The following is a 23461-nucleotide window of genomic DNA, read 5'->3' on the forward strand; positions in this document are numbered from 1 at the left end:
TATTATTTTACTATATTTTGTTCTCAGGGAACCATAATACCGCTAATTGTGTTCACCTTGTTAAAATATTTTGCAAGTCTTACCTGTTTGAATCTGGGAACTTCCTAATATGTTTTTCTATTTGAAAGAAGATACCTTCAGTGCTTCAATAAATTTCCCCTTGAGAGTATGTTAATTAGGGGAAATTTTAAAGTAAAAGTTCACAAAAAATAAAGGGGTTGCAAATCCATGGTATTTGGAATTACTGTAGCCATTTCCTAGGTTTAATTTCAGCCCCGTTGTAATATAACAGTCTAGGAGAAGCTTAATTTTAAATACTGAATCAGTACATAGTTACAATACAGTTCAAAAGATGGCTGCCTACCCCGATTATACATATCAATCCTCAGATAAATCAGAAGATGTATGATCCCTCTGGCAAAGGGAGTTATGCATTTGGACCCTTTGTTACTGTGCTGAGTGTTTTAACAATGTCAGTATGTGAAATGTCATGGTGCAAGAACTTACATGATAGTTGTCTCGAGAAATGCATAATTGAGGGAATCATGGATTTGTGGGGTAGTTCAGGTTGGAAAAGACCTCAGGGTCATTTTATGCACCCTCCTTCTCACAAAGTGTTGCTTAATTATATTAAAGATCATTCCATGATAATGTAGGGAATTAGTCAAATCACCAAGTTAAACTAACAGAGTCAAATACATTAGGTAACTTTAGATGGGGGAACCAGGCAGAAGATTCAGTTTATGTAAAAGGATGCAATTCTGATCTGTAAGTACATGATTTCTAGATTTTATTATCTGAGAGCAAAAGGGCAAAACATCCAGATCGCAAACAGCAGAGGTGTCTGTGCCTGGTATAATTAAGAGGAAGCTTGTTAGTGAAATTTTCTGAACCATACACAGAAATAAGTGTGTTTAGCCATGGCTAATGAGCCATGGCTGGAAGAAGGAGGAGGTATGTTAAGATGGCATTTCTTTTTTGCTGAAAATTATTTTATTTGTGCCAGTCAGATTTTAAACCTACTTGTAAGAGTGCATAATCATGTGGTGGCTTATAGACTGTATGGGAAGGTTTAAGAATATTGCTTAATTTTTAGTTAAATCAAAACAGTTATGAAAGTTTTGATGTTGTTTTATAGGGATTTGCTGTGACTTCTTTGCATCACTGTCTCATTTTCAAAGAAGCTCTCAAATCTTCCGTGTTGTTGATTTAGTTCATTTTCTATGTCAGTATGTTATTCTGCAATGTCAAGACCTAGGTCAAAATACCTGGCAGTTTGACAATCAGCATTTTTGTTTTTTCTTTATCTGAATTTGATAGAGAATTTTCCAAAGAAAGAGAAAAAGCCAAGGCCCGAGGGGACTTTCAGAAGCTACGTGAAAAGCAACAGCTCGAAGAAGATCTGAAGGGGTATTTAGACTGGATTACACAGGCAGAAGATATTGACCCTGAGAATGATGAAGAGGTTGATGAAGAAGGCAAACGGAACAGTACGTGTTCTTTACTTAGTGCTACTTCTGTGTGGGGCAGTTTGATTGCTTTTAGTGAGTTACAATAGGGAGAATGCAGCCTATGTGGTGGTATCTGTTTTTTAGTTTGCAAAAACATTTGTTAACAGAACAATCATGTCTACTAATATGTTAACAAATGAAGTTATGGAAGATAATTTAGAATTTTACAGTAAATATTTGCTCTGACTTGTCCATGTACAAATCATTGCCTGCACTCAATCGCTACTGAGATTTAAAAACTTTATTTCTGTTCTGTGAAAAGTTAGTGCATACATGCCCCTAGGTGTTGTCATAAATCCTTGGTCAAGAAGAATACATTCTTACCTGTAGGTGCATGCACAGAAATCATAGCTCACGGCCAGAACTATGGTAAAGAAATAACCTTGTGTTAATAGGACTTTTTTGAGGTTTGAAGTAAGAATTTCAAAAAATAGTAAAAGTTACATAGTTTGATACAGAGGTATCTGTTTTTAAACTTAGCTCTGTAATGCATGTAGTTAAGTTTTTGAAAATATTTTTATTTTTATGAAACGTACCAGTCCTTTTGTTTGCAATAAAAGCAGGGCCTGAATTTGCATTGCTGACAGAAGGGAAATATGATTTTATGATAAGCTGGGAAGCAACTTGTGGGATGATGATGTCAATATCACCATAAAAGGAGTAATCTATATCTAAATAAAAATCCATAGCACAAGCATAGTTTGATCTAGAGCAGAGCAAATAAGCCAAAGATTTAATAGAGTTCACTGTGCTTGGTGATTGCTAATAATTTTATATGGAAGATACACACAAATTATGGGGTTGTGAATGAGTATAAAATTCTAAAGCTGAGAAGTGAATGATTACACATTCTACAGAGTAAAATCCAGTGTACAAGGCTGTCATGCAGGGTTGTGGGTGATGCCAGATATGCACAATTGTGATGGACTTGGTTTCAAAGTCTGCAGATGAAATTTCAGGAATTTTTTGCATCGTGTTCAAATTGCCTGCTCATTAATTTGCTGTGAATAACCCTTTGCCCCATCATTCCTTAAACATCTTCTAGATCATGTAGGTCTTTCATAAAATCAAAAATACTTGTTTCCTTACTTGTGTTTGAGAGAGCTTTTTGACTTAGACATAGTTCTAGGACAAATTAAGAGTTGGAGGAGACTTCCAGAGTAACAAGAGGATAGGGAATGTTATTAAAAGAACTTTAAAATGAATCTCAAGAATTGAATTTCGGATAGTTGCTTCTATTTTAAATATACAGTATCAGAGCTAACTTATTAACATAGAAATACCAAAGAAGAGTAGAAGCTCCTTTATCAGTGTTATAAAACTACTGAATACTTTATGTGTGTTTTATCTTCAAAGCCCTAATACTGTCAGCTGGTCATAATACCCTTACAATGCAAATATTTGCAGTTTTCTTTTGACTACAGAGAAAAACAGTTAAAATGGAGATTTAATAAGTGAATGAATTTACTGCAGTCTCATCAATACAGCATTGCTTTTCAATGAATAATGCTTCCTTTGCAGGTGGTCAGCTTTTGTATACTTAGTGGTATCTCTTTAGTCCTGTCAACTTAATTTCTACTACTGTAGCAAGAGAGAGTGTAGGGAAAGCTGGCAGACCTAATGTGATTCCTACTTCTGCAGCTCTGCTAGAAGCTGAGCTCTGCTTCATTCTACTTCATCGTAGAATGAAGTGAACTAAGAAATCAGGATGGTGATGGCACCAGTATACTAAGGGTATACTAGTATACCCTTAGCTGTGGCTGAGATCTTGGTCATCTTCTTCTGGCAAGATACTGTCTTAGCATTGTTTTTTCTCCGCAAAGCAGACATAGTGCATGTAATCACCTGGAATGTTTTTTTAAGTCATATATTCCAGGCATCTTGTGAAAATCACTTCTGGTTTGTCTGAGTTGTAAAAGGTTCACAAAACATTTTGCACAAGCTCACTGGTTTGTTTCACAGTAAACTGTTAACCTGCCAGCATTCTTTTAGCACTGAGCACATCATATGTGGACGTTGAGTGGAAATTTCCAGCGAATGGACTGTCTCCTAGCACTCTTCTGGGTTTGTGCATATGCGCTTAAATATGTGGCAGTGTCATCCATTTTTAGCATCATCTGCAACAGGGTGTGAAGGACAAAGGTTTGCTCAATCACTTCACCTTCTTGCATTTAAGATGTGTTCTGCTGCACATCCTATTGCATGGGAAGGTGAGATGAGAGAGGGCATGAGCTGTCTATCCACTTACTCCAGAGAAAGCTGTTGGGTTAGGAGCATAATTATGATGATGAACTAATTCTTTGAGAGTCAGATGAAATTTAGCTAGCTATCACCAGGTTAATAATCTTGAGTAGTAAGCTTGGGAAATGATTTTAGTCCAAATGTACCAATGATTTCTAGAACTATCTTTGAAGCAAGTGGTAGAGCTGGGCCTGAAGATGGATAGAATAAGCATTTGCAAGCTGCTGAGCAGCCATGGCCCTACTTCAAATGGCTAAGCCTCTGGACAGTCATGACAGCCATTGAGTAGGATGGTGATGGAAGATCACCATGATCTTCAGTGATGTGGTAGAGCTTTGGGTTTAGGATATGGGAGATCTCTCCATGACAGGAATAGATACTGATCTAAAAGACAGTTAAAATCAATGATTATTGGCTTCTTGTATGGTCATTAAAAAATGTAGTTAAAATTTCTGAGACCACGGCATTTTACTAAGTTATTTATATATGAATCCCATGTATTTGTGCATTTTTGTTGCATATAGTGGGCAGGTATCCAGTATTGTCAAGTAATGTACAACCTTTTAACTACTAGAATTGCCAGCATGTTTCTAGTAAATGTTAAAAGCTTTCATCTTTATTAATTAAACAACAGCTTGTTACCCTGAAATCAATGAAAGAAAACACCACCACCCTTTGTCTTCAAAGGAATGTGAATTTAGCTCAAAATGCAAAAATACAAGTGAGAGGTGATGGTTATAGCTCTGATAAATTATGCAGCCGGTAATTTCAATTTGTTTTGCCTAACATTGCTTGTGTTGTGTATCTGGACACGTTTTTATTGATTTTTTTATTTTTTTTTGCGTTGCAACTGCTGCCATCTACTGTGTAAATGCTGGGATTACATGTATTTAACACGAAGGGGTTACATTGGCTGACTTAATGGAAGAAAAGAAGAAAAGCAGACTTAGTTGCTTTGGCCGTTCTTCCAATAAACATGGTAAAACATGCTCTGATTTGCAGTTGAACTTTCTTTTGTGCCACTACTGCATTTGATGCGTTAGCCTTTGAAGCCTATTGTATGCATTTTCCATAACAAAGGTGTATACATCTAACATGTAGACACCCATGCATGTGGTTCTGCTGTTTTAAGTGCATGCTTCAAATAGACTGGTGCTGCAGTGCTCTGCCTTCTTAAAGCATAGTTTTTAATCCATTTAGATTTTGACTGAAGTGTCTTTAAATGTTGCTTAAGTATAGGTTTTCTTTCTTAAAGTTACAAAATACAAAATATATTTTAAATTTAGTTGTGAAGAAGTCCATCAAAGTACGTCACAAGCTTTATACTGGATCATATTGCAAGTTTAGAACAGCATGGTTCTAACATTATATTCTAATATTACTATAAATATTAAATATAATATTTATATTTTTGATTATATTTTTAATGCAGGATATAACAACAACAACAACAACAACAAAAAACACACTTTTACTGTATCTGCTTTGCTATTGATACTTTTGTTTTTATAATTTTGTTTTTTCAATTTCTCTTCCACTCCGACTGGAGATGCAGAAGGGTTTTAGTGTGATGGGCATTTTCAAATCTGCACTGTTTTAATACTGGCAGATGTGTTGATTTGACATTATCACAATGGTAGCAATTAGGAGATTTGTTTTTAAGCCTACATACAACAAAGTATTTGGAGCAACTGACTTCCTTGCTGTCATGAGGCAGTCACTGTTGTGGCTCAGCCAGAGGCTGGCAAATATGATGGAGTTACTTCAAAGAATGCAGAATATTATTTTGCTAGGACTTTATGGACTCATTTTTACAAATATTAAGTCTGCTTAAAATTATTTATGTAGCTATTACATATATTGTAATTTAGATTATTTCACTGTCCTTCCACTGCAAGGCAACCAACCACATTCAAACTTATCTTTAGTTTCTGAGGGCTGCCAATAAAAAGAAAGCCCATGAGAATGGACATTGATAGTATCAAAACTAAATGTGCACTATGTAAGCAGGTACCTCATATCATGTAGAACATATTCCAGGCAGCCCCGCCATAAACAGAATTAGTCCTGAGGGGCTTCACAGTCAAAAGATTTCTTCCTGTTCTGTTTTCTGGACATACAGCAGATTTAGAGAAATTTGTGATGAGTTTGCAATGATAGTGTTGCCACTTTTTTTTTTTTTTTTGGTTGTTAGTCTGTTTTCCTATCTGACTACCTCAAATATTTGGCATAAAGAATTGAGAAAATCTATGTACTGATTTGAGAAAGAATTAGGACAATTCTGAAGCTTATGGAACTGGTTGGCTATTAGTAGCAGACACAAGAAGAGCGTTTTGCAAGGTTTGCTCTAAAATGTTGCCAGTATCATACCATGTTTAGTAATAGTATGATTCTCACCAGTAGCTATTTCTGGTTATTGTACTCTAGCTGTACAGATCACTGTGCTTCTGAAGGTTTTTTTTTCAGCATGTGTAACCAGAAGGCTACCCCCAGGTTCTCACTGTGGAAGTGAGATCAACCAGTGGATCGATAATGCATAGCTGAAGTTGAACCAGAGTAAAATGGAATTTATATACCTTCTATAGGAAAGAAACTGCCACAATAATATGTGCCACCGTGGTTCAATACTGCAGGCTGTAATTTAGCCTGCTTCTGGATTCCATGTTAACGCTAGATTGTTGTATAGTAGGATTATTGGAATTTATTTCTTCCAACTCCAGCTGGCTGGGACACATCAATGCTGATGAACACCAGCTCCCTCTTAGTTATGCAAGGTTTTGTCCTGAAGTGGGGTTTGAAATTCCTGCACCAAAAATCTGAAGACCTCAAAGCTGGCCTTCTGTGTGCTGTACTTTGCCCAGCCAACACCACCTTACATAGCTGTCCTCGTGAAACCAGGTCTCTTCAAGACTTGCCAAGTTGCTTGCATTGGTTATAGTCAATGTGGTCATGCAGTGCTCTTGCTGTTTTCTTCCAGCTAAAGATTTAAAGACTTGCTAGCATTGTTGGAGCTAGACTTCCACACTCTGCCTTTCTTAGTGTTTCTGTCAAGTTTTTCTGTTGGTGTACAAATTACATATAATGTTAGACGTGTTTCTAATTTAAACTGAACTGCCATGGTTCTTTTTTCCTCTCCTATTTTGTTAACAAAGCACCTGCAAGTCACTAATGGAGTTAGAGCAGCGACCCTGTTTGAAATAGGGGATGACATCCTGGCTATACTTAATAATTAGTGGAACTGACATTGGCTTCAACAGGGACAAAGTTTTTTTTTTCCTTGATATTTTGCTTTTCTTAATGCAGTCGTGTTCAGAGAAGGCTGATAATTCTAACTGAGCATCAACTCACCAAGTCTGGGTAGACTTAAATAAAAACTACATTACTTTACACTAAAAAAATTATTTGACATATTAAAACAAAATAGCATTTGTGTGACATGGAGTGACAATTTGAGGAACAAGATTCTAGGTACTGCTTTGGGATGGTATATTTGATGCACAAGTGTGAGGGATGTTGCACCTGTTGTGCATGTGAGACTTTCTGCAAAAGTGGTCCTCTGCTTTTATGTAACAGCCCTTAATAACAGCGTATGCAACAAGCCTTCTGAACTCCTATGTTTTTGGTTACCCATAAAAAATGCTAAAATGTTCATCACTAGGTGGCTATCATGTTGTGTTTCCTAACAGCAAGCTACCACCCAGCAAAGAATAACCATTTCAGTTCCTTATCAGACAGAGAAACTCATTGTATTTATTGCAAAATAAAGCTGGCATTTCTTCTTTCTTCTGAAGATCTGAGAAAGTGCTTGAAATAGTTTTGTCATTTTTTTCCTAAGCCGTTGAAAATATGAGTTATGGAATTTGGATGTCATCGAAGACTACATGCTTTAATTTTGAACAAAAATCCCTTTTAACTCTGTAAGCTGTGAAGTTCACATGACACTAGCAGTATTCATTTTCTAAACCTTCAATGATATTATATTATGATATTAGAATAGAGGCACTTGCAGGTGCTAACCAGGGATTTTTCATATATAAAATACTGTAAGACTTAAAAAGAATAATCAAAGCAGAAGAAGAACCTCAGGAAAGAATGTTTTGTTGTGCTTAGTGCCTGTAGTGTCTTGTTTTATTCAAAGACCCGCATGGACAGTTTGGATCTTTCTATGCTATGCCAAGTCTGTGTTTAACGTTTCATGTAATGGTAACTTACATTTGTGGGGACAGATTCTCATCTTTTGCAAAGGCTTGCTGAGCATCTAGTCTGCACAGAGCTGACAGTCTCTCAAGCATGGAATTGGTGGGCATGTAAACCAACATACCATAATCCCTTGCAAGTATCTCTAGGTCAGTATTGAGGCAATACAGTGGCTATGCAGAGAAGCTGTTACTAACAGTTCTCATTTTGTACCTGATCTATAGACAAAACAGAAAATTAGTGCCTAGTTCTCACTCACATTAACATGAATAATTAAGCCCACTTTAAGCCTCCTTTAGGCAACAAAATAGTGAGAGATCCCTAATAGAAATGGGTATTGTAGTCCTTCTGCCTTCATTAATCTCAGTCCACAGACATGGGCTTAAATATATATATATATATGATATATATATCGGATGTTGGATATGTGTTGATCCAAAAAGCAACAAACCATCAGGAGGTACAACCCAGAATAACCTTAAGATACTCTATTTTGCTTTTTTTCCTTGCTATTCTACAGTAATTTCTGTGTATCTTCTACCTTCTGTTTTGTTTGTTTGTTTGTTTGTTTTGTTTTGTTTTGTTTTTTCCTACTTTATATGATATTTCTTCTATATAAACCAGCAAAATTAATTTGACACTTTTCTTGTTCCTGAAGTTTTCCTTTAATGCTTCCTTTGCAGCTGTGGAAGTAGTGTTCTCTCCTAAGATGTACTGAGCACTTTGATTGTTCATCCTTTCCTAACACCTATCAATACATACTGTCTCTCTTTTTTAGCTGATTTGGAGGTAACTGGTGATGATGAATTGACAAATGAGTTTATTCTAATAAATCATTGGCTACAGTTGTTAACTATGATCCTTACTTGAATGAGGGGTTGGACCAGATAACCTCCAGATAATCTCCTTTTTATTAGTAGTAGTCCTCTTCATCCATTGTAGTTCCTATTCTGCCATTCACAGTGCTCCTTCCTGTCTGCTCATATGATATTTACAGGCACAATTACTTTCTAGTGTCTTGCCTTTATAATTTCATAATGGAAGTGAAAGCATAGAGTGGTCATTGTGATTGGAGTGTGATAGCCCCATTTTCGAGAGGAACTTTGGTATTTCTTGGAATTAGCAAGCATGTTTGAATTAAACTGATGATTACCTCCAAGGTGGTAACAGAACCCTTCAAAGGTCACAGAATCTAGCATTTGTTTATTAGGAGAAACATGCTCTTTGTTGCAAAATCTCCTGACAGTGTATTCTGTGGTGCATTTTCTGCAGTTATGACGAATCACTGAAATGAAACAAAAAAGTTATAATATACTCTGGAATTCTGTGTGCTTTGTTTTGTTATAAGAGGAGGACTGTTGGAAGTGTCTGACTTCATCTACTGTTCCTCAGACCTTCCAAGCTCTCATTAGATCTGCAGAGCAGATGCGTTCTTGTGACAGAACAGATCAGTTTCTGTGTAATGCCTTGCTTGGCTCGCAGTCTAAAACAATTGCTGTCTCCTAACAGCAAGTATGCCCACCAGTGAAACTGAATCAGTGAACACAGAGAACGTGAGTGGAGAAGGAGAGAACCCAGCATGCTGTGGGAGTTTATGGTGAGTACACACAGACTGTTTCAGGTTCCCTCCTGTTGTGGTTTAACCCAGCAGGCACCACGCAACTGCTCACTCACTCCCCCCGCAGTGGGATGGGGAAGAGAATTAAAAAAGGTAAAAGCGCGAGAACTTGTGGGTTGATATAAAGGCAGTTTAATAAGAAAGAAAAAGAGGGTCAGCTCCCCCCAGTTTCACTGTGCAGAACGATGCCACATGGCACAGAATAGCCCTTTGGCCAGCTGTCCTGGTGCTGTCCCTTCCCAGTTCCTTGTGCACCCCTAGCCTCCTTGCAGGCAGGCGGTATGAGAAGCCAAAAGCACTTGACTTAGTGTAAGCATTGCTCAGCAACAAACAAAACATCAGTGTGTTATCAACATTATCCTCACTCCATAACACAGCACCACTACTAGGAAGAAAATTAACCCTATCCCAGCCAAAATCAGGATACCTCTTCATCTCAAAATTTAAAAGAAACGTTCTCTTCCTTTTGCTGATTTAGCCAAAATTGCTTTCAATTGGTCAAACTCTGTATGACTTTTATTTATTTATTACTCTTTGTTACTTTAAGTTAGACTGTGGCAGTAATAAATTAATGCCTAAAGTTCTCAAATTAGGAAAATGTAGATAAATTCAACTAAACTTCCAGTGGAGTTATATTTTCTTGAAAACTTGTATAGAATATAATTGCTATTGTCCATAATAATAATAATAATAAAAGGAAGTCACCTATGATGTGCAAAAAAGAAAAATGTTTTCTGTTATGTTGTATATGAACTGGAGAATATGTATTTTCGTATATATATATATACAAATATTTCCATACATTCAATTATTGCCTGAAAACTTGTATAGAATATAATTGCACTGTTTATTTGCTCAGATTTTCATGTTTTCCAAGCATCCTCTACATGAGCATTTTAGTTATGTAGATTTAAAGCATTTCCTTTCTTTCATTTGAAGAGTGGGAATAGTATTACAGTAAATAAATAACAGACAATAATATTTTAGCATTCATGAAGCATCTTGTTGGGAGCCTATTTTTATGTATATGTAATTCCAATGTATTGAATTGGAAAAATGCCTTATTCCAAGGAGAATGAATTTGTGTTAATTATTTTTACTACACTCTTTAAAATTTTGTTTTCCTTTTCTTTTAGTCAAACCATCTCAAAATCCAAGTTCAGGTCAGTATTTTCCTTTCTCTTTTCATCATTTTTTCCTTGATCCTTATATATTCCTTGTTTTCTTTCCTATTTGCACATCATGATGATCTGATATGATTATTTTTTGCTTACTGTTCTTTAAATTGTACTGCTTGAAAATTGTTGCTAATAGTTACTGGTGAATACAAAAGAAAAATATTCATGGATGTTCTTGGGAATCAAACTCCCTGATTTGCTTTAACAATATTTGTTGCTCTCTTTTCACTTACGAGGAACATTTGGGAGTGTGAGCTTTTATTTGCAAGTATGATTGCAGAAAGGAAGGGTCATGAGCAGAATTAATAGTCCTGATATTGTAGACGTGGGATGTGCCGGTACAAAATCAACAGTTTTTTTTTTTTATTTTGATTTATTTCCAGTCTTACAGAACATAAATTGAGCAATTAAAAAGGATAATTGCCAACACTGAAGACATACCTTTTTCTGTTTAAAAAGGTTGGGTTGCTCTATGGAGAAAAAAAAAAAAAAAAGCTGTTTGATTTAAGGGAAATAATCAAGTGGCAGACCTAATGAATCATGAAGGGCAAAGACACTCCTACAGTTGCAGATAATCCACAAAATAAATCTCTTCACAGAAAATTTTTAGTGAAAAAAGGGACAATCAAGATTTGTCAACATGTGGAATCAGCAGTTTTGCAACATCTAGAATCATTACATTTTTTTAACCCTAATAAAAGTGATTTCAGTTTTGAATTTATAACAAGTAAATCATTGGTAGCAGCAGTGTATTCTTGCAGCAGTGAAGAATAGTGTACCCATTTTTTTTCTACTAGCCTTACTAACACTTACTAATTTTGAGTGGATTTACATTCCTTCTGAATAGTCTTTCTTTTCTGAAGAAGAGCTCACCGGCAACATTTTACTGGTTCTTTTCTACACTGAGAAAACTTTCATGTCACTCTGTGATTGGGTTTTATTTTGTCATGCCCTTCAGTCAACCAGCTGGTGAGCACATAAACATGGTTCACTCAGTCTTCTGCTGAAGATTGGCCGATGGAGATCTGGGCATTTAGGATGATAGTGAATATAGACCTATCTTTTCAGAGATTTCATCAGTTAGGTCCATGTGGACCTTTGAGCGTAACTGTTCATGAGGAAATCATAGAATCATAGAATCATAGAATATCCTGAGTTGGAAGGGACCCTTAAGGATCATCAAGTCCAACTCTTGACACCGCACAGGTCTACCCAAAAGTTCAGACCATGTGACTAAGTGCACAGTCCAATCTCTTCTTAAATTCAGACAGGCTCGGTGCAGTGACTACGTCCCTGGGGAGCCTGTTCCAGTGTGCAACCACCCTCTCTGTGAAGAACCCCCTCCTGATGTCAAGCCTAAATTTCCCCTGCCTCAGCTTAATCCCGTTCCCGCAGGTCCTGTCACTGGTGTTAATGGAGAAAAGGTCTCCTGCCTCTCAACACCCCCTTACAAGGAAGTTGTAGACTGTGATGAGGTCTCCCCTCAGCCTCCTCTTCTCCAGGCTGAACAGGCCCAGTGACCTCAGCCGTTCTTCGTACGTCTTCCCCTCCAGGCCTTTCACCATCTTCGTAGCCCTCCTCTGGACACTCTCCAACAGTTTCATGTCCTTTTTATACTGTGGTGCCCAGAACTGCACACAGTACTCGAGGTGAGGCCGCACCAGTGCAGAGTAGAGCGGGACAATCACCTCCCTTGACCTACTAGCGATGCCGTGCTTGATGCACCCCAGGACACGGTTGGCCCTCCTGGCTGCCAGGGCACACTGCTGGCTCATATTCAACTTGCTGTCAACCACGACCCCCAGATCCCTCTCTTCTAGGCTGCTCTCCAGCGTCTCATCGCCCAGTCTGTACGTGCAGCCAGGGTTTCCCCGTCCCAGGTGCAGGACCCGGCACTTGCTCTTATTGAACTTCATGCGGTTGGTGATCGCCCAGCTCTCCAACCTATCCAGATCCCTCTGCAAGGCCTTTCCACCCTCATTCGAGTCCACAACTCCTCCAAGTTTGGTGTCATCAGCAAACTTGCTCAAAATACCTTCTATTCCTACATCCAGATCGTTTATAAAAATATTGAAAAGTACCGGCCCTAAAATGGAGCCTTGAGGGACCCCACTGGTGACCGCCCGCCAGCCTGACGCAGCCCCATTTACCATAACCCTTTGGGCCCTGCCCGTTAGCCAATTGCTCACCCATCGTATGATGTTTTTATTTAGCTGTATGGTGGACATTTTGTCCAGTAGGATCCTATGGGAAACCGTGTCAAAAGCCTTGCTGAAGTCCAAAAAAATCACATCAGCTGGTTTCCCTTGGTCCACCATACGGGTGATCTTATCATAAAAGGAAATCAGGTTAGTTAGGCAGGACCTACCCTTCACAAACCCATGCTGGCTGGGACCAATGACTGCTTTGTCCCCCAGGTGCGCCTCAATAAGTTCGAGAACCATCTTCTCCATGATTTTACCAGGCACTGACGTGAGACTGACAGGCCTGTAATTGCTAGGGTCTTCTTTCTATGACCGATAGTAACTTGCACTGTTTTTCTATGCAGATGAAACCCTCCCTAAGTTCTTATGCATTTTCTGTATAATATACATTTGCTTTTATTTGAACTTTCAGTCGACGCTGGCGTCGCTGGAATCGATTTAATCGAAGAAAATGTAGAGCTGCAGTAAAATCTGTCACGTTTTATTGGCTTGTTATTGTCTTGGTCTTTCTGAACACATTAACTATCTCATCAGAACATTATAATCAACCTGACTGGCTGACCCAGATCCAAGGTACAGTCAAAAATTATTTGTCCTGTTTTTGATTATGTATACTTGCATTTTATCAGTGGCTACTTTTGTACTTTGCCATTTTGTTGTTTGTTGCTGTCCTGAAGGGTGATACAAGAAATGACTGAGTGTATTAGATTTCTACATCTGTAACACAGTTTAATGGCGGACCAGTTAAAAATCTGTCAGTGATAAATTCAAAGTTTCAGTACTTTTGTTGTTAAACTGTGCTTGAAGGATGAGGAAGAAAATAGTAACTGGCACAGTAGAACATGCTGTGGGCTGCACTCCTTAAGTTAGTGTGGACTCGAGCTATGAACTGAGTGGTCTTGAACTCCACAGTGGATTGGAAATATGAATAGGTCTTAAGTAGCAAGAAGCTCTGCATACTTCTGTAACTTTTGCCCTTTTAAGTCCAAAGTAAAAAGCAAACAACAACAACAAAAAAAACCACACCCAAAACCCAGCCCTTTCATACTTCTTAAGCATAAGACTGTAAACTCATATATAAGTATAAATATATTAAAATAATATGGAAAATATGAGACAATTCAGAAATGTCTTTTTTTTTTTTTTTAATATTGTGTTCCAGATATCGCAAATAAAGTTCTTCTGGCTTTGTTCACCTGTGAAATGTTAGTAAAGATGTACAGCTTGGGTCTACAGGCTTATTTTGTTTCTCTTTTTAACCGCTTTGATTGCTTCGTTGTCTGTGGTGGCATTGTTGAAACCATTTTGGTGGAGTTGGAAATTATGTCACCCCTTGGAATTTCAGTGTTTCGCTGTGTTCGTCTCCTGCGTATTTTTAAAGTAACAAGGTAAGATTAACTAATACTGCTAACTTTAGGGATAGCTGAAGAGTGATCAGCAATTCTTTTGTAATACTTCATCATGCACTGCTCTTTTACTGTTTTTTTGGTTGTTGTTTTTTTGTTTGTTTTTTTTTTTTTCTTCTCCTCGTGTGTGTTAACACACACATTTTAATTTATAGGCACTGGGCATCCCTGAGCAACTTGGTAGCATCCTTGTTAAACTCAATGAAGTCCATTGCTTCACTGTTGCTTCTGCTTTTCCTCTTCATCATAATCTTCTCGTTGCTTGGAATGCAGCTGTTTGGAGGCAAATTTAATTTTGATGAAACTCAAACAAAACGGAGCACCTTCGATAATTTTCCACAAGCTCTTTTAACTGTATTCCAGGTAACTGTCTTTCATCCCCTATGAAACATTTTACCTTTGATGATCAACAAAACTGTTTAAGTGATCATGTTGCCTGAAAACAAAATCACAAATACTATTTATTCAGTTTACTTTAAGTAGCATTCTGCTCATTAAATTCAGTATTTTGGTAATTCTGCACCATTTGTACCATTCGTTTCATGTCTTATTTGATCTATCTATGCAACATAGCTGTCATATTACTTCACAAAATTAAATCTTATTTGTCCATCAAATATACACTTAGAAGAGAAGAAAATTTTAATTATTTTGTTTTCTTTAACTTTATTAGTTATATAAAAGTTCAGCTATTCCCAAGTAGGAAAAATTGAGAAGCATTGTAAGCATGCATATTTGCATATGGGTCCTATCAGTTACTATAATATATAAATAAGTATGAATTTCTTTAAAGGGACACTGTTAGGTTTATTACAATTTTAAAGCAACTTGCCTATTGCTTTTGAAAAGACAGGGCCATACTTACAGTATATTTTTCACTATTTTCTGATGCTTCCCTCCTTGGACACTGTAATTAGGCATAGCGGTTTCATCTGTGTAGTCATTTTCATGTTCAGCTTACCACAGTGTTTGGTTTCAGACATTGCAGATGAATGTTTAAAGGTGACCCTGTAAGACTCAACTCTGTGTCAGCTTCCTCAGTAGATGTTTCATCTGGTGGCTGACCAGAGCAAGCCAAAACCTTTTCAAGTAATTTTAACTTAAGAAAATCTTAATGAGAAATTTCCTTAAGAAAAAAGTATCCACATTTGACCTGACATTGCCACTTTAAAAAAAATAAGACCATACTTTCAAATGCATAGTATGTTGGGCTTTATTCAGATGCCTTATTTTCAAAGGAATGAGGCTTCATTCAGTTTGAGAATATGCTCTGGAGCAACCAACCTGTTGGGTGCTCAACAGCTATGAAAATCAGATGATAAATTTAGCTCTCAAAAATGGATTTCAGAAATTGGCACACTTATCACTTGAACGGTCACTTGATTACTTGGAATATTTTCCCAGGATAGAACTGATACTATTTAAGTAACGCAAAAATACATATAAAGCACCCCCTTTCTCATAATAATCAGAATTTTTGTAGCAGTACCAAAGTGTAGTTATCACATTGTAAACTATCAACAAATGTCTTTAAAGTTATTTTAGACTTTGTTGGTATTATGTGAAACCATAGTAAATAAGAAAATCATGTAATTCTCCCACAGCAGTGAGCTCCATTAAGTTTAAAATAGATACCAGTTCAAAAACTATACTGGTACTGTATGTGTATTATGTAATTTATGATAAGGTGACTGGTCCCAGTTAAAACCAAAATTGGGAAAACTCTTTTACAGGACCAAAAAATGACACACTAGGAAAGGTTTGTGAACACTGATTTTGTAAAGAGATTCTGCAACAAATACTGAGTTGAGAATCTTGATTTTCAAGAGTGTTGAACAGGGGGACATCACTAGATTTGTGGCATTACTGAAAATTAGGGCGCTTAGTTTTGCATGCCCAAATCAATAAAATTCTAGTTTTCTATTTTTGTTATTTTTGCTTCTGAAGTTCAGTGATGTAATTGCTTGCCATAAAATAAAAGCTAGTAGATTTAAACCCAGGCTTTCAGGAGGTGTTTATTTAAATAGCAATTCTAAAACAATGCTTGTTAATGAAAAAAATATGGTATTGCTTTGTGTATACAGAAAGTTAGTTTTATAGTGTATTTTGAGAAGAGGAAACATAATCCTCTATTGCTCTTTTTGATATTGAGGTACTAACAGTGTCTCTGCTTCTTAGATCCTAACAGGTGAAGACTGGAATGCTGTTATGTACGATGGCATAATGGCATACGGTGGCCCATCATCCTCGGGCATGATAGTCTGCATATATTTCATTATCCTCTTCATCTGTGGTAACTGTATCCTTTGTGCTCCCTGGAAACTTCTCCAAATGGGACTGTGTGGTAGGGTGTAACCATACTGGGGGCATATGCAAAATTTCTCTAGGAGGGAGTAAATCGCTGTGGATATGAGTGCCCATTCTGTATGTGCTAAGTCCTTTGAATTGACTTTTCTTTGTACAGCAATTCCCTTTTTTTGCATTCCCTAAAGGATGAGATTCCAGTGATCACCATGTGCATCTCAAGCCACTACAAACCACTAGTTTTTTTTTTTTTTTTCATTCTTCCTTCAGTGGGAATAAAAAAAAACTTATTCTACCTGCTTGTCTCTATTTGACATCGCTCCTCAAAATGCACAGATGTAGTCTGATCTCCATGACAGTAATTTCCCGTTCATCCTTTTTATGCTTGTTATAGCCCTGATAAATCTTACGCACACTGACAGTGGAGTCAGCGATCCACTGTCTAGTGCAGGGACCAGATGAGACAAATCTACAAGGAGAAATGTTAAGTCAGTTAGGATTAAGCCTTCAGCAGCATTCCCCTTCCCTGCGTTGAATACACTGGAAATACTCCCTTGGTCCCATACAGCAAAAGAAGCTGGCGTCGTTCTCATAAGTTCTTAAAAGGTCAGGAGGTAATAAAAAGGCAAAAACATTCTATTTTCTGTACGATACGGTACTTGAATCAGGGTTTGTACTTAACTGATATGGACTGAAGTACGGAATTTGATAGAGATTGTTATAGACACAGAAGACAGGACATTATAAAAATATTTTTTTTCAAAATGCCTGAGCAGTCTTGACTTTTACAAAGCAATGTTTCGTATTTAAAACTTGATCAGGCAAACATAAAGTTATTTTGTTTGTTGATTAAATACACCAAATATTCTGCTATTTTAAAATCAGTGACCCTAACTGATCTCTGCTGATTTTACACTTGGTATTATTCTGGTCCATGAAATGAGTGTTATTTGCACAACACTCCAGCATCACACATCTCTACACTTAAGGTTGGGAACATGGGTTTTATCTCGCTCACATTGTCAGTGTTTCTGCTGATAATAAACTAAATGTGTAGAAAGGCATAATGTCCTTAAAATGATTTGAAACAGATATCTTGCTAAATGTCTTCTTGGCCATTGCTGTGGATAACTTGGCAGATGCTGAAAGTCTAAATACAGCTCAGAAAGAAGAAGCAGAAGAAAAGGAAAGGAAAAAGAATGCAAGGTATAACAGTTCAGGCATGTTGAATGATCAGGAGAGGGGAAGAAGAAAGTAAGGAATTCGTTCTTTCATAAGGATTTTCTTTACATAAATGCCTTCACCATCTTTAAAATTTACTGGACCCAGGAAAAAAGGAAAGAATTTACCTTGACATTAAAGTAACACAATTTAAAATAACTTTAGATAAAATTTGGCTAGTGACTGGGAAAATAGGGTCATCTAAGGACATAATGATAAGCCAACTGATATTTAAACATTACAATGGTAGGATTTATTGCACAATTAGAACACGAATGTAGTTGTTCTTGCCAGTGAACAACTCCCTGTGGAATCAGTTCTGTAACCCTTATATAGAGAAGACAACAACCTTCTGTGAGATCAGTGCATGCATATTGAAGTCAGTGCAAGTTGTTATTTGAGTCCAAGGGCACAATTTATCCACCTAGAAAGGAGTAATGATCATGCATTGAATTTGTGGGGAATTAGCTTCTGCAGTATATTCAAAATGACAATGTTTTAAATGGATGTAGTACATTAAAATGCAATAGATTTTATTGCTCTGACATCTACTGCTTTAAATATAATTTTAAGTACTTTACAATATGTTTAGGCATACTCTTAACTTCAAAGAATGGGTATAGTTCACTTTAAGTATTCCGTCTTTACATTATTTGCATTGCATTTTTGAAATTATTTTTATATTTTTTTGTATTTTGTAGAAAGGAGAGTCTGGAAAATAAAAAAAGTGAGAAGGCAGAAAGTGACCAAAAGAAGCCCAAGGATAGTAAGGTGTTTATTTTTTAAAATGTGTCTTTTGGAGAAGCAGTTTCACTAATTCTAAGGAGTACTTTTCAAGCCTGCTGTGCTTTGTAGCTTGTTTTATGAATTCATCATCCATACATTTTTTTTCTAGGCAAAGGAAACTGTTCTGATCCTTTGCATCCTTGCAGAATCTCTTAGCCCAGAAAATCCTTTTGATTTTGATATCCTGAGAAGGGGAGCGCTTAGAGCATGCAATAATTAATTGACATTACTTCAGGATCCCTGTATCTGTTTTGCCAGATAAATCCAATAAAAGAGATTAGTGAAAGATAAATTCCTATTTGAAATTTCAAATGTTTTTAATATATTTTTTTAACCAAATCTGTTGGTTATATACGGATTGTAATATACACAGCTAGAAGTATGTGGATATTATACAAAAATCATCTTATAAAAATATGTGTTAAAATGTCAGTTTTCTTCCACTGTTCTCTGTATTACACTGTTTCAAAAAAACTCAAAGTAAACATGGGGGTGACTTTCTTGACTTCAGAGGCTCAGTTGTTTTGCTTTCTAATAAGTTTTATACACAAATAAAGCTATACAAAAAATTATTTTTCTCCTTGTACATCTCTTTCTTTGCCATAGGTGACAATTGCTGAATATGGAGAAGGAGAGGATGAGGATAAAGATCCCTATCCACCCTGTGATGTACCAGGTATGTGAATACCAGCCAAAAGACAAGAGCATTTAAGTTTGCTAAAATATCCTAAACTAGCTCTCACTGAACACTGCATCAATTCATTTGAAGTTGGTGAAGTTGTGCTTTGTTACTACTGGATAAATGGATCTGTAAGTTAAGTATGACCTTTTTCTTCAGTTCCCTAGACTGTACATACATGAGAGTTAATACAGTGAGCCTGAAAACTGCCAGGCTTATTCTTATCTGGATGTGAGAGCAAATTCTAAAATGTTTGGCAAAAAAATGAGATTCCAGGGCTGAAGATGTTCAGTTACTTTTATTTTAGCTTCTTCTAGTCCAGCGGACATGTCTATCTAATAAAAAGTTCTGACTGATTGTCTGGACACCTAATACAGAAATCTGATTCTACCCTACCTTTTGAGTATCTTAATATCCTTTTTACATTGTGCAGCCCAGAACTGCACACCATATTAAAGGTAAAGCCACACCAACAATATATTTATAGTGAGAGAATTACCTGTTTTGACTGACTGGCTATGCTGTGTTTCCAAATGCAGTTTGCCCTCCTGGCTGCCAGGGCACACTGCTGACTCGTTCACGCTCAGCCTGCTGTCACCCAGCACTCCCAGATCTCTTTCTGTTGAGCCACTTGTATCCCAATCTTTACCTGTGTCTGGTATTGCTCTGTCCCAGTATTGTGTCAGTGCCAGGCACGTACCCATACTGAATTTGATCCCATTGCTGATTGTCCAATGTTCCAGTCTATCTAGATCCCTCTGAAATGCCTATTATCCCTCCAGAGAATCAACAGCACCTCCCAGTTTACTGTTGTCAGTGAACTCACTAAGAGTCATTCCACTCCTGCATCCAGATCACTGATACATGCTTTGTACAGAACCAGCCCTAGGCCTGTGTCCTGGGGAACACCACTAGTGACCAGCTGCCAACCAGATGTAGCCACATTCACAACACTTCTTGTAGACGGGTATAGTGTTGTCTAGCTTCCAGTCAGCAGGGATCTCTGCCAACTCCTTCAGTACTCTGGGGTGAATCTCTCAGGAACTTTCATAGATTCATTCATATTGGTTCATAGATTTTTAGAACTGTGGTATGCATATATAATTTTCCAGTGAGCCATATATATTTTAATAAAATTATATATTGTTATGAAAAAAAATTAGTCTTTTTTCTTTCATAGTAAAAGAAATGTTTAATTTAAAGTAGGTGAAGATGAAGAAGATGAGGAGGAAGAACCAGAGGTACCAGCAGGCCCCCGTCCCCGTAGAATATCAGAACTAAATATGAAGGAGAAGATAACACCAATCCCTGAAGGGAGCGCCTTCTTCATTTTCAGCAGCACCAATCCGTAAATACCATTTTGAAAAATACTGTTTTAGCCTCACAGGTGGTGAAGGAGCAGGCTTCCTTGCAGTGAGGTGTGAGGTTAAGGATAGAATTTCAGTATCTGTTTGCAGCAAGATAGAAATTGTTGTATCTCCTACAATTTTCTAAATGACTTGGTAAATAAAACTGATTTGTTATATACATTAATTTGCTTCCCACTGTCAAAGATGACAGCATCTTTTACATATAGACTATCAAGCCTCCATCAGGGCGAAAAGTATTCTGTAATGTATATTAGCTATTTATTGTGTTAGGCACTGGATACAAAATGTGTGACATGATATGAGCATTTTTTACATGAGATAGGATTCCTAGAAACCCTAGGTAGAATAGTACCTTTTTGTAGCTGTAAGAGTGAGAAGAGAGAAGAGAGAGTAAGAATGAGAGAAAGTGAAAAGGAGAAAAGATGTACATATTCCTCTTAGGGGGACAGTATTTTTCCACATTCAAGCAAACACTGAAGAGAAAGACAATTATTTAACAACAACAACAACAACAAAAAGTCAAGAGAAATAGTAGTTGGATTTGGGAAGGAACAGGAACCTTTCACCAGAGTCTAACTCCAGAGCATTTCAGGTTCTATAGTGGTGAAGAAAGCAAGCTTCAATAGTCAGTAAAAGTTGTTACTGATTGTTGGACAGAAGTGAACAAGTGAACAAAATTCATTTCCTACAGGACTGAAGATAGCTGATACATTCATGTATAGCAATTTTATCAGCAATTTTAGAAAGGATTTTAAAAGTTATTTGGTATGGGAAAATACTATCTTCTCAGTAGTAGAGGTTATCACAGGTAAGACTAAAAGACAGCATGAGGATCAGGATACAATATTTTGGTCTTGTATCTTATTGATTACATGGGCTATCTAACATTCCTCAGAATTTTCAGACAAACTGGAAAGACATCTATTTAAACTGTTAATTTTAAGAAAACACGCTGAATGCAAAAATCACTAGATCTGAACATATCAAATTCTTTTTGACTTCAAGTAGCTCTATAGTTTCTCAGGCCAAAATTTTGCTTAACTGACATACACTGTACGCTGATAATCTACTTAACAGTAGAATAAATTTTTACTAAGAACCTCCTTATTCTTCAGAAGAATATTTCAGACAACTTTGGTGTTCAACAGCTAAGAACCCAATCCTGCCTTTTTGCAAATTTAATCCTAGACCAACTCCAGTGAAGTGTTCAGTAACCTTGGTCTCAGCAATTGTAAGCATATGTGTAGTTCCACTTCATCATATTTGGCCGAATCGTAGTAGCTCTGTAATATTCAACACCCACTTGTCCTATAATTCAGCAAAAAAGAGTCTTCCCAGGAGATTCTACTTTAAGTGGAGTCTTTAAGTAACACAATGAGATTTCCATCCTAAACAACATTTCACCAAATTAGTATTTTTGACAGCTTTATTAAATGTCAAATCAAACTTGGGATCTGAAATGACTTAATATGTGGCATTTGGCCCATTTGACATTGTCCTCTATGTACGTGCACAGTAGTACAAACACTGGAACTTCTAATGACATTTAAAACCCATTCTGCTGGGAAGTTATTACTCTTAGATTGCTTTGTTAAGTGCGCCTTCACAACAGGTGGACTGGATTTTGAATTTTTTTAATTTTTATAAGGCATAACAATAGTTTCAGGATCTGCTTTTTAGCTGATGATGGTTCCCCAGTTCCATTGGCATTGGCAAAGTAATAGAAAATCTGTATTAGCGATCTGCTGAATTCTATTTGCACATGAAGTATATTTTTATATTTCTTCTGCAGAATTCGAGTGGGATGCCACAGGCTCATCAATCATCACATCTTTACCAATCTCATCCTTGTCTTCATCATGCTGAGCAGTGTTTCCCTAGCAGCAGAAGATCCAATTCGCAGCCACTCTTTTAGAAATAATGTAAGCCCATCATTTTTATGTCTGAAGATTAATATTTCCTCACAGAATAACAATCCTTTGGGACTGTTGCTTGAGTTTTGATTTTCAAGTTAAGAAACTTTGCTTTTACTTTTTCAAGTCATACACAAGCATTGTTTTCTGTAAAAGACATATTTTTTTTAAAGACAAGTAACTTTACTGTTGTAACATCATAGGTATTAGAACCATTTTGTATTAGTGGTGAGGCAAGCCTATTAAGTTATTGTGAGTTGTGCATGCTTTTGATTAGGTATGAAATAGCTGAGATGGTGAAACTAGCAATAGTCTGTGGGGACTTGGACATAACTTCCAGTCCTCTCCTGTCTCATTATTGGTTTGCAGAGATAGCCATGGAGTTAGAGAAAATTCTTCCACATCTTCCAAGATGGGTCTACTAGGTCAGTAAAGGCTCCAGTAAAGAACTACTGGGGCAGTTACATAGGAAATGCAGCTTTTGTTTATCCTCTCCTTCTAGAGAAAAGCTTGAGAATTGAACTCATAATATTAAAAAACAAACAAACAAACAAAACACATAACAGGACATCAATGGAAAGCCCTTCCAAAATCAATCAAAAAATAAATACATGCATTATCAAAATTCCAAACTTTTTTTTTTTTTCCAAGGTGTATGAATGGCCACAAGTTGACAGTAGGCTGGGTGCTAATCTTCTGTATCTGAAGAATTACCATTCTACTTCAGATTTTGTGTTCAGTTTTGACACACATCTCAGTGCTGCTCCACTTTGGCTTTGCATTTTAGAATACTCACAGGGTTCACAAACTAGATTCCTTCCAGATGAAGCTGA

General features: G+C 36.9%; 1 protein-coding gene across 19 annotated transcripts in view; it reads left to right on the forward strand.

Moving 5' to 3' along the window:
* CACNA1D (calcium voltage-gated channel subunit alpha1 D) overlaps positions 1-23461 on the forward strand; it is a 195597-nt gene that overhangs the window by 99936 nt on the left and 72200 nt on the right. For 16 of the 19 annotated variants that reach the window (XM_084530611.1, XM_084530604.1, XM_084530603.1 and 13 more), the window contains exons 9-20: positions 1321-1490; positions 9459-9546; positions 10704-10730; positions 13362-13522; positions 14112-14337; positions 14511-14718; positions 16534-16654; positions 17751-17865; positions 18582-18651; positions 19273-19342; positions 20549-20693; positions 22508-22637. In XM_084530611.1, the coding sequence (XP_084386737.1) occupies positions 1321-1490; positions 9459-9546; positions 10704-10730; positions 13362-13522; positions 14112-14337; positions 14511-14718; positions 16534-16654; positions 17751-17865; positions 18582-18651; positions 19273-19342; positions 20549-20693; positions 22508-22637 (1531 nt within the window). The remainder of the gene's footprint in view (positions 1-1320; positions 1491-9458; positions 9547-10703; positions 10731-13361; positions 13523-14111; positions 14338-14510; positions 14719-16533; positions 16655-17750; positions 17866-18581; positions 18652-19272; positions 19343-20548; positions 20694-22507; positions 22638-23461) is intronic. The other 3 variants (XM_084530607.1, XM_084530614.1, XM_084530613.1) reach the window with 1 other exon arrangement.

This window comes from Aythya ferina, assembly GCF_964211825.1.
Source record: "Aythya ferina genome assembly, chromosome: 10".
Classification (NCBI taxonomy): Eukaryota; Metazoa; Chordata; class Aves; order Anseriformes; family Anatidae; genus Aythya; species Aythya ferina.